This window comes from Ptiloglossa arizonensis, chromosome 4 (assembly GCF_051014685.1).
Source record: "Ptiloglossa arizonensis isolate GNS036 chromosome 4, iyPtiAriz1_principal, whole genome shotgun sequence".
Classification (NCBI taxonomy): domain Eukaryota; kingdom Metazoa; phylum Arthropoda; class Insecta; order Hymenoptera; family Colletidae; genus Ptiloglossa; species Ptiloglossa arizonensis.
In genome coordinates, this window is record NC_135051.1 from 1,970,632 (window position 1) to 1,983,442 (window position 12,811).

General features: G+C 39.2%; 1 protein-coding gene across 8 annotated transcripts in view; it reads left to right on the plus strand.

Annotated features, from left to right (window-relative positions):
- The window catches only part of Mitofilin (inner membrane mitochondrial protein mitofilin), an 80,456-nt gene that overhangs the window by 7,091 nt on the left and 60,554 nt on the right, over positions 1-12,811 (plus strand). For all 8 annotated transcript variants that reach the window (XR_012991924.1, XR_012991925.1, XM_076310615.1 and 5 more), the window contains one exon: positions 10,158-10,386. Coding sequence is in view for 6 of the 8 variants with exons in the window: in XM_076310615.1 (XP_076166730.1) it covers positions 10,158-10,386 (229 nt within the window). In the remaining 2 variants the exon portion in view is untranslated. The remainder of the gene's footprint in view (positions 1-10,157; positions 10,387-12,811) is intronic.

Below are 12,811 nucleotides of genomic sequence, written 5' to 3' on the forward strand. Positions count from 1 at the left end.
TATTGAATTCGAATAACTCGACGAACAATTCACAACGATCGAATATCGAATTCGAATAATTCGTTGAATAATTCGTGACGATCAAATTCGAATAATTCGCAACAATCGAATATAAAATTCCAATAATTCGCGACGATTGAATATCAGATTCGAATAACTCGATGAATAATTCACAACGATCGAATATCGAATTCGAATAATTCGATGAATAATTCGTGACGATCAAATTCGAATAATTCGCAACAATCGAATATAAAATTCCAATAATTCGCGACGATTGAATATCAGATTCGAATAACTCGATGAATAATTCACAACGATCGAATATTGAATTCGAATAATTCGATGAATAATTCGTGACGATCAAATATCAAATTCGAATAATTCGCAACAATCGAATATAAAATTCCAATAATTCGCGACGATCGAATATCAAATTCGAATAACTCGACGAATAATTCACAACGATCGAATATCGAATTCGAATAATTCGATGAATAATTCGTGACGATCAAATTCGAATAATTCGCAACAATCGAATATAAAATTCCAATAATTCGCGACGATTGAATATCAGATTCGAATAACTCGATGAATAATTCACAACGATCGAATATTGAATTCGAATAATTCGATGAATAATTCGTGACGATCAAATATCAAATTCGAATAATTCGCAACAATCGAATATAAAATTCCAATAATTCGCGACGATTGAATATCAAATTCGAATAACTCAATGAATAATTCACAACGATCGAATATTGAATTCGAATAACTCGACGAACAATTCACAACGATCGAATATCGAATTCGAATAATTCGTTGAATAATTCGTGACGATCAAATTCGAATAATTCGCAACAATCGAATATAAAATTCCAATAATTCGCGACGATTGAATATCAGATTCGAATAACTCGATGAATAATTCACAACGATCGAATATCGAATTCGAATAATTCGATGAATAATTCGTGACGATCAAATTCGAATAATTCGCAACAATCGAATATAAAATTCCAATAATTCGCGACGATTGAATATCAGATTCGAATAACTCGATGAATAATTCACAACGATCGAATATTGAATTCGAATAATTCGATGAATAATTCGTGACGATCAAATATCAAATTCGAATAATTCGCAACAATCGAATATAAAATTCCAATAATTCGCGACGATCGAATATCAAATTCGAATAACTCGACGAATAATTCACAACGATCGAATATCAACCTCGAATAATTCGACGGATAATTCGTGACGATCAAATATCAAATTCCAATAATTCGCAACAATCGAATATAAAATTCCAATAATTCGCGACGATCGAATATCAAATTCGAATAACGCGACGAATAATTCACAACGATCGAATATCGGATTCGAATAATTCGATGAATAATTCGTGACGATCAAATTCGAATAATTCGCAACAATCGAATATAAAATTCGAATAACTTGACGAACAATTCACAACGATCGAATATTGAATTCGAATAATTCGTTGAATAATTCTCGACGATCGAATATAAAATTTAAATAATTCGATGAATAATTCGCGACGATCGAATACTGGTAGGACATTCAATTATACGATTTTGTCTTAAATTAAGTCCTGCGCGACTATTTCGAACATTGGATCGATTTTAGTTCATCGATGTACTTCACCTCCTTAAGAGATAATTGCTATATAAAAATTCGGAGCATTGTGTTGCATGGTTCAAATTATAATATGTAGTTTATTATAATATGCAGGGATCTCGTGTATCCAGTAGTATAGTTTTTGTATTATACATATGAGGATACAAAGTCTGAACAAACAAGTATACAGTGATATGCCTTGACGTGAACGACGACAGTGTCGTGTGGTCTTTGTGACTCTCGACTTGGAACTGATTAGAAAAAATCGAAAAGAAAAATAGACATCGACCATTTGCTCTCGACATCTGGCACTCTTAGGATCATTGTTGCATTCATTCCAACACATTGGATATTGGTCAAAAGTGTTACAGTATTGAAAGTTTCAATTACAAGAATTTGTAAAATGTCCTAGGGCTTAAGAAACAGAAGTACGTTACTTCTGAACATTAGTAGACCTAAGTAAATTTAATTTAAAAAACATTTTCAAAATGTTTTAAAGTTTGAGAAGCTCCATAGTAATCGAATACTGGAATATGTATTATCTTCGTAGAAATTTGTCGAAGATATCTTCTTTCCCCTTCAATTGTAACGAAACCGTGCAGATTCGAACAGCAGAAATTGATTAACACCCATTGAACTTGATTTATTCCTTGTAAGAGTGGAAAAAAAAAATTCAATCTTCCATTTTTGGCTGCTCTACAAAATTGTGAAGTTTCGTTAAAATCTCCTCCATAGAGAATATGCATTTTGGGGGCTCTTGTACACGTCCCTGTCGCTGTACAACAATCGCGATCATTATTCAATTACGATATTTCTTTTCCTTAACGACGAACGATTAACGAGGAGGCACGGTTCGCTGTCTTCGATGAAAGTTACTCGTCCCACACCCGCTTACCCTCGTTCGAGAAATTAGCGAGACTTCGATAATCGTGGTTTGGAAACAAAGAAGGGATTTCGTGATTCGATCTCGAGATTCTCGTCTGGAAATTGTCGTCGTTCGTGCTTTTGTTTCGCTGGATGTTTCGTTCGGACCTATTGTCGGATATAACAACGAACCCGTTCCACGGATTTTGAAGACTGAACAGAAGTGGAGTGGGGGGAGACGGGACGCCTCGAGTTTTCCCGTCGTAAACTTTCATGGAAATTGTGATTCGACGTGGAGCGAGTGCTCGCTGGTCTCTAATAGCCTTAAATCCTTCCCTCGCTGCATTCACCGCGATTTCTGTTCATCGTCGATTCCGCCGAAGTTAATCCAGGGACTCCTAGAAAATTGCTATTCGATACGAGTCGACGTTGATTTGTCTCGGCGGTGATCGAGTGCACGGTGCTCGACCGTCGCTAACGAGTGCCTTCTCAAGCTGTAACGGGCAGTTTCATTAGGCGAAGTAAAATGTTCCGAGCGTTTTTTCCCCTCTATTTCAAAAATGAAATTAACAAAGTTAGAATTTTCGGATTTGGATCGAATACACGCCGTTTTCTTCCATAACTTTCGTCCATTTTGTTCATTTATTTTCGAGGGGAGATTTCCGAAAGATAAACCTCGGTTTGGCGAGAGTAATCGAGCTTCGAGCTTTCAACGATTGTTTGCTTCTCGATTTACCATTCGGAGCTACTTCTCGACACGTGGTGCACGATTATTATTATTCGTATAGATGTTAGACGAAGTAACAAGTTCTGAGCGTTTTTTCTCTTTATTTCGGCGATGAAATTAACAAAGTTAGAATTCGATACTGGATGGAATTTAGATTTCATCATTCGAAGAATAAATAAAAACTTTATTACAAATCTGGGAAGCGCAAAGCAGACATTTAGATTTGCAGTATAGAATGATAAGATGCAACGTATACATCGTGAAATATGACTCGCTGAAGCCATTTAACGAAAAACGCTCGAAACTTTTTACTTCGCCCATTGTAACAAATTTTTGCGCTTTCTTCTGTGATTCTGTTGGGTTGTTCGGAAAGTAATTTCATTTTCCAAAATGGAGAATATATAATTTAATAAAATGTTTATACACTCTAAAAAAATCGTGTTTCATTTTCACCAAATAAAAACGAAATAACTTTCCGAACAACCCAATATTTGTTCGAATACGATAACAATGGCCACAAGTTGCGGGGAAGCTTATGAGTAAAAAATGTCACAAACTTCGGGAGGAGAATTTTCTTTTGACAAAAGTCTGAAATTAGAGCAAACAGAGATGTACCATATCGTTAAAATACATGTATCAGAACTATAGCAATGTCTATGACAATTGTTTTTAACACGTTTAATAATTCAGAGTGCATTTTCTCAATAAAGATTATATAAACTATGTTAGATTGTTCAACTGTTTCACATTGTGGAAAAAACGGGTAATTCAAGGTATGTGGAGCTGCCTATATCGATTAACGTAATTTGTATTTAATTTAATTGCAAAAATTATTATATGTTACCATCGATGAATCATTGACGACGAGTTAGAAACGATAGTTGCAAATATTGATAAAAGAGAAATGTATGAATTTTTCTGGAGAGTCTAGTTAATTGTAATCCATTAATGATGGCGTTTGTAGGGTTAAAAGTATGTCAGAGATATTCGATTGAGAATCATTGAACCGAGTATGAAAATATCGCCTCCAGTATCGAGGATTTAGAAGCCATTGCTTGAATACGCGACTATTGACACTGTGCAAACCTAAACCATTAATGATGGTGTTTATAGGCTTTTTCTCAGTGAAGATAATACTCACGATGTCAAATTGTTCGATTATTTCAAATTGTCGAAAAGATGAGTAATTCAAGGCATGTGGAGCTCCCTATATCGATTAACGTAATTTGTATTCAATTTAATTGCAAAAATTATTATATGTTATCAACGATGAATTCTTGACTAGGGGTATAAATGATGCAAATATTGATACACGAGAAGTGTATGAATTTTTCTGGAGAATCTAGTTAATTGTAATCCATTAATGATGGCGTTTATAGTGTTAAAAGGATGTCAGAGATATTCAATTGAGAATCATTGAACCGAGTATGAAAATATCGCCTCCAGTATCGAGGATTTAGAAGCCATTGCTTGAATACGCGGCTATCGACACCGGGCAAACCTTCGACGGACTGAAACTATTACGGCCGGATGTCTTCTCGAACGTCGATCGGAAATGGATGGTATCGATCGTCCACTATCGGTTCGACTGGCGTTCGTGTTATTAAACTCGACCCTTCCAGTCAATCCCGCTAAGGAACTCGCGGACGAGGCGTTGAAAAGCACGATTACCGTCTTAGACCCCGAGTTGAACAAAGTTTCGCGCTACGAAATCGGAAAGTTTCCGCGAGATCCGAGGAAACGGCGCTTCCTTGTATGCAATAAAAACTCGGTGTCCTCGAAGCACTCGATCAAAGTCCGAATCGGAGCATCTAATTTCTTCTCAATTGAATCGGCTACCAACTTGGTCAAACGGTAGCTTTTCTAGTTCGTTACTGAATATTCGAATTGCGTTCGTGGTATTAAAAGCAGAACTCGCGTATAAGGGAACTGGATAAATATTAGTTAGAGTCGTCTTTGGAATGCAGACTTGGAATGTGATTTGATAGAAAATTTTCGAATTTCTCGAGAAACTGCGAAAAAATCGGCCAGTCGTGTCGTTTTCCAGCTCCGGTCACATCGGTCCGCAAACTTCAGTTACTTCGATCGCTGAATCGACGTTGTACTCTCTTACTCAAAGTCACGGGTAACGTTTAGAATACCATGAAACTGTGCAGTATCTCTCGAGAAACTTAAAAATTTACAACAAACGCTAATTAAACATTATTTTAACGATTCTTTCCTCCTTATCCGAAAAAAACGAAGAAAACAAAAATTACAAAGTTCGAGTATGACTGTTCCCCCGTCCACCTCGATCGAAACTCAAATTGATAATTTCCAATTAAGTATTTCACAGGCGTACATTTTTGAACGCCGAGTACAAGGTAAAAAAAATACACGTTCAGATATTTTCGAACGCATTGTTTTCTCGTTCGTGCAATCGAGATTCTTCTAACGGAATTCGGTAGCTCGATCATGGCGTTCCATTTCCGTCGGATTTACCCCGATCCTGCTTCGAGTTATCCCGGCAGGTGGTCAGAGACAGCGGGGGGGAGTTTTTGATTTTTTAAAACGGATTAGCGGACGACGCACCGGATTAGCATCGTTTCTGGCCGGTAGATCGTTCCGCTCGCGGGATGAAAACGGGCTTTGTTCCGGCTCAATATTTTTTCACCCTCCAGCTCACCCTTCGTTTTTCCACGCGACGCTTGGCCGCCCGATTAATTTAATTTTCGCGGCGTGGGAAATACCGCCAGGGTGTCAGAAATCATATTTTCTGTTTTCCGCTATTTTCCCTGCCCGGTGTTGTCGTTTTTTTTTCTTTTTTCTCTTTTTGTTTCTCGTGGGGACCATATTCACGCGGGACACGTTTCCGGCCCTCCTTTCGCGACCGATTCGATTTTCGCGCCGGATATACGGGGAATTTTTCGAATTAACGGCATACTCGCGTGCACAGTGTATCGTCCAATCGGAGAGTCCAGAGGGGAGAGGATCGTGCTCCGTTTCGAAATCGAAATTGAGATTTTAATACGCGTTAGGGCTCAGGGAAGTCCGTTAGACCGAATGCTCGAACGAGAGGTAAAAACGGAACGGTTTAGGAAAAATTCCGAGCCGCAGGATCACCGTAAACATTCCGAGCAGATATCTGTCGCGATAGGAATTTTTCTTTTTTGCTTCGGAAAGTCCGTGTTCTTCTCTGGCAAAATAACATTGGATCGTTCGGTATTCTTAAAGAGATCCAGGAACTCGTCGGGGGAAAAAAAAGAAAGAAGAGTATTAAATTTTCGAGCGCAGTAGAGAGAGAGTTTGCAAAGTTTGCCTTCCAAATACTGAAACTTTTATTTTCGGTGACTCTGATCGTATTTCCCCCGGACTCGATTCTGTTCCAACTCCTGATGTATGTAAAAGTTCGCATCGAGAATCGTAAATCTCGTTCTCCTTTTTGCTCCTTTCGAAGTACTAACCCGACAATCCTCAAGTTGGTAAACACAGTCGATAGTAAAAGTTGCATAAGTATTATTTCTATCGTTGCTTCGATCATATCTGTACACGATTCTCTTTGTAAAACAAAGGATACGAGTGTCAACGTTTCTTTATGAAATACAAAAAGATCCACTCGATCGGTTCCACTTGATCGAACGATCGAACCGTTGACCTATGGAAATCCCTCATTTTTCCCGGAATCTAGATAGCAGAATATGTCCATCTAGCTCGACGTATCTTCATCGCGATCTATGTAACCCCGTCACGAGTCAGATCGTTCTCGAAGCTCCAGAAATGGTAGCTTATCGGCGCCCTAATGGAATCTACGGGATAACCAGGTCTTGGCCCGCAGGTCTTGGTCCTCGATCGTGCGAGCCAATCGAAGGATTTCGAGGCCCTCTGTATCGCTACGTGGGTCTCCGGAGTCCAGCGGTGTTCACGGACCTGTCGTCGATCTCTCTTCCTCTCGACGGACAGCACGACGGGTTGTCAGAGCAGTCGGGCGTTAATTATTGACACAGCGTTTCTGTACATAGAGACCCCCGGTCTGGATTAGGCTCCTGAACTGTCCCAGGAACAAGGATCCGTAAGCGTAGCGCATACAAAGTACCTCGGGCAGAAAGCGAGCGAAGCTGAGGGTGGGACAATGATGGTCAGACGTGGAACAGCGGCGCTGACGAAGAAACGAGAGATTAGAGGCACCCACCGGGCCTTGGGTCACTTACCAATGAGGGCAGCTAGCGCGAAGCCTTAAGCGCGGATAATTAATCAAAGTCTCATTACGCTAATGTTCCCACGGCTTGCTCGACGGACGGCGCACTTTCACCTCGCGGACGTTCGACTTTAATCGCGTCTCCAGTCTTGTACACTGGAACAAAGTTGGGATTGGTGGAATTACTTTTTTATTCGAATTGTCGAATATATGGATGCATCGAGTATTCCGTGAGAATAACTCGAATAGTATTCAGATACCGTTCGAATAGTAGTTGAATACTCGAATATATATTCGAATAATAATCGACTATTCAAATATCTATTCGAATAGTAATCGACTATTCAAATACGAATGCAGTGGAATAACAATTGACTGGCCAAATATCTATTCGGATACCAATTGACTTCTCTAATGTATACTCGAATAACAAGTGACTACTTAAATATAATGTATATTTGAATAATGATCGACTACTCAAGTATTCGTTAAACACTGGAGTGGTCAAGTATTCGGGTATTCGAATTGTCGAATATTTGGATGTATCGAGTATTCCGCGAGAATAATTCGAATAGTATTCAGATACTGTTCGAATAATAGTCGAATACTCGAATATATATTCGAATAATAATCGACTATTCAAATATCTATTCGAATAGTAATCGACTATTCAAATACGAATGCAGTGGAATAACAATTGACTGGCCAAATATCTATTCGGATACCAATTGACTTCTCTAATGTATACTCGAATAACAAGTGACTACTTAAATATAATGTATATTTGAATAATGATCGACTACTCAAGTATTCGTTAAACACTGGAGTGGTCAAGTATTCGGGTATTCGAATTGTCGAATATATGGATGCATCGAGTATTCCGTGAGAATAACTCGAATAGTATTCAGATACCGTTCGAATAGTAGTTGAATACTCGAATATATATTCGAATAATAATCGACTATTCAAATATCTATTCGAATAGTAATCGACTATTCAAATACGAATGCAGTGGAATAACAATTGACTGGCCAAATATCTATTCGGATACCAATTGACTTCTCTAATGTATACTCGAATAACAAGTGACTACTTAAATATAATGTATATTTGAATAATGATCGACTACTCAAGTATTCGTTAAACACTGGAGTGGTCAAGTATTCGGGTATTCGAATTGTCGAATATTTGGATGTATCGAGTATTCCGCGAGAATAATTCGAATAGTATTCAGATACTGTTCGAATAATAGTCGAATACTCGAATATGTATTCGAATAATAATCGACTATTCAAATATGTATTCGAATAGTAATCGACTATTCAAATATGAATGTATTGGAATAATAATTGACTGCTCAAATATGTATTCGGATACTAATTGACTACTCTAATGTGTACTCGAGTAACAAGTGACTACCTAAATATATATTTGAATCATGATCGACTACTCAAGTATACGTTAAACATTGGAGTGGTCAAGTATTCGGGTAAGAAGCGAGTAATAAAACTCAAATATTCAAAGTTTATTCGCAGCGTACCCATAGGATATTCGAACCTGTGGGACGAGGTTTTATTGGCGGACGAGCATTTCTGGGAGGGCCTTTCATCTGTTCGTTTCAGTTCCTCTTTCTATTTCGTTGGCGTTATTTTTAAAGCGGGAACAAAAGAATAAAGAATTCTAAGCAAGGACGTACGCCAAGTTTCATCCAGCAATATCGTCGTCGCGAGATTTTCGGAAAAATGGACCGCGAATAGGATGATATGAAGATATTCGTTGGGAAAAAACCGTTTCATATTTCGCGACTGAGCTTAATAATTCTGAACCCGTTGAAATCCTCCTCTCGACTCGTCTTATGTCTTATAAACTCGAGAAAATAAGAGTGTACTTGGCCCAATCTTCAGCGCGAAATAACGCGAAACAAAAGGAGCAGAGCACGCGGCAACCGAAAGAATATATATTTTTCCTGTACTCCCTTGTCCGCCGACAGGGATCTCGATGTACTTGTTTTGTACTTGTTTACGCCCTCGTTGTGAGGAAGAAGCGTGTCTCGAAATATAAGGGGTGGTTTTCGTTGACTGCTGGCCTTTTCGTCCTAGATCGCAACAATTTTATCTCCTTTCGCGGTTTATAGCTCGTTGAATTTTTAACTGGATTCTAGATTAAAATATCCACGGAATGTCCCCTTCTTTTCTTTCATGGAAAATTCAAAGCACCGAATAATCCTTAAATGAAATTCCACCTCGCAGGCGGAGAAATTCTTAATAATTCGATATTAAAGTCGCTTTGATTTCTGTCGTTCTTCTATGATTGTTAAATTCAAATGGAGATATGTGAAACAAACGTTACGTTGATCATTATCTTGTAAGTTTACTCGTTGAACTTCTACCGTAAAAGTATTCGAATAATTCGAATAGTATTCAGACACTGTCCGAATAGTACTCGAATATGTATAGAATAATAATCGACATATTCAAATACGTATTCAAATAGTAATCGACTATTCAAATATATATTCGAATAACAATTGAGTGCTCAAATATGTATTCGGATACTAATTGACTACTCTAATGTGTACTCGAGTAACAAGTGACTATCTAAATATATATTTGAATCATAATCGACTATTCAAGTATTCGTTGAATATTGGAGTTGTCAAGTATTCGGGAAATTATTATTCGCCTTTCGTAGAACCTAAGATTGTGGAATTGATTCACAGAACGTTCAACTTGTCTTTTACAGTTGCTGGAGGAGCAAAATAAATTGAAGACAGAGATGCGACGGCAGCTGAAGTTGCAACAACAGATACACACGGATCATCTTCAAGAGGCACTCACGGTAAAGGAACAAGAAGCCGAGAGAAATTTGAAGCGTATGTTGAACGACCAAGCCGAGGCTGATTCCCTGAAATACAAAGCGCAGCTTGCAACGATTGTCGGGAGGTTACGTGGACTCGAAGCGGCGCTGAAGAGTGAGTACATTTTTTTTGCTTCACCTCTGCCGAGTATTTTACTCGACAATAGGGTCAATAGTACCAAAGGAACTGTGTGTCGCAAACGAACCGTTTTCTCGCAAAAAATTGTTAAAGTATTAGCCGCGTCAAAGTACTAGTCTGCAGCGCGTGGAGGGAGTCTCGTGAATAGCGCTAGTGACTCACAGCGGTGGGAGTGGTCGAAACGCGTCACGCCCACAAGCAGCTCCGCGCGACGCGATTGGTTGAAACTTTAACATTCTCTTGCGGGAAAACTAATCGTTCTCTACGTATGCTTCCTTCTCAACTTTTTCTTCTATCGTCGAGTGGAATCTATAGAAACATTATCAAATTTTGTATTATCAAAATTTTACCTCCACTCGAAATTTCAACGATAGATGTAACTTTGTCTACGTTACGTGCAACTTGGCTAAAGTTTCCATACCTAACCCAGAGCTTTCTATTGCTACACAGCTTCTCCATTTTTCTCAAGCTGTCAAGAACGATTTCTCGATCAAGTGGTGGGGGTATTGTTACGATTTAAAAAGTAATTCTCCTTCGAGACTCGATGCCACTTATTTTTTCCCCCGCGGCTCACAAATTGCGATTCGTTGCATCCCCGCGATATGCAAATGTCGAAATGGCGGCGGGTCCTTTGTCTCGGGTCGCGGGGGCGGGTCGCGAGACGTCCGGCCAGGGCCTTTGTCGCGTTCTCCATTATTTCGTCGCCGCTTAATTACACGGGCAAAAACGTGCAGCGAGTGGTATTGCGCACTCGGCGCTATGTGTTCCTCCTGGGACAGTCCGCGACATTTACAGAGACTTCTGATCTTCCAACAGCCCGTTTCTCTTTCGCTTTGTGCCACGACGGAGGACCACGGAAGTTAGATCAGATCGGATTAAGTCGAGTTGACTGCCGCTTCCGAGACTCGATCTCCCTCACCCCGTCTCTCGTCCTTAGATGGACGATTCCGGCGAAAATTAAGACCCTAGCTCGAGAACGATCCGTGAGTAAATTCGACATGGAAGTTTTAGAGTAACAACGCTTTGAACTGCATCGGTTCACTCCCCTCATAACTCGAGAAAAATAAGGTTAGGAACAATGAGGCCAGATTGATGTACAGGGCCGATTGATTCTGGGTATAGTCGGATTAAAGTCTATTCGAGAAAGAAAAAGACGTTGGAATACTACGAGTCGGTTTGGAGAAAGAAATTAGACGTTGTTCTTGATCGTGGACAATTATGGGAACAATTTAGCATAATTTGCTTCGGGGTTTTTGTAGTTCGGAGTACTGTAGCGCTTCTGTTTGAAGATCGAAGATCGAGACGGTCAGTTGTCTTTAGTGTCGGAGAGCGAACAATTGGGCCGATAGATTCCGGGTATAGTCGGATCGAAGTCGATTCCAGGAAAAAACAAACGATGGAATACTACGAGTCGGTTTGGAGAAAGAAATTAGACGTTGTTCTTGATCGTGGACAATTATGGGAATAATTTAGCAAAATTTGCTTCGGAGTTTCTGTAGTTAGGAGTACTGTAGTGCTTCTGTTCGAAGATCAAAGATCGGGACGGTCAGTTGTCTTTAGCCGAGGGTCGGTGGAGGATATTTCTTGGAAACTGGTGGGACTCGAACAGGTCCAATGAGGACAGCGAATTGGGGTTAAAGACCGAGAACGAAGGGGAGCAACAGTTGCGATTTGAGAGAGTGGTCGAAACTTTAAAGCGACGCCAAATACGCATTGGTATGTCGTTTTTAATTTGAATTAAAATTTGTGTATTATTTGTTACATCTCTATGAAAGTATCTATTCGCGAGGTTTCTTCGCTGAAATTGTACAAACAAAATCCCGATTACACAAATTTCGATTATAATTGATTGGAATTATTTTCCAAAACCTATTGTAAAATTAAAAATAGTCCGAAGTGAGTCGTGTTTGATCTTAATTTTATCGGGCAAACCTCGCCGATTTATTGTCGATACTCTCAAGAAGATATAATAAAAACCATAAATGTTTATAATTTGCATCTCTAATCCCCAATAAGTTCGATCTTTAAGCGAGGTAACGCGTTATACATTTCTTTCAAGAGTCGAGTATTTTCAAAAAAAAAAAAAATAATAAAAAACCCGAAAAAAAATGTTACTAAAAGAGAAACATTTTCTCTACCGAACAACACATTTCGCTGAGTAGTAAAATGTATCCACTCGCGCGATAATTAATACGGCAAATTGGCCCGCGGAGCAAAAATGAGTTTGACGTCGTTCGCGAAACTTCTCGCGATTGTAATTCTCCTCGGTGCTTCCGAATTTTTCACTCCTCAGTGCTGTTCGCGAAACGTCCAACGTCGTAAGTCGTCGAGTGCACGTTCTCTTGGGCTATTTAAGCGATTAAGAGCGTACCGTTTGCCCGTAAATAAATTCCGCGGGCGC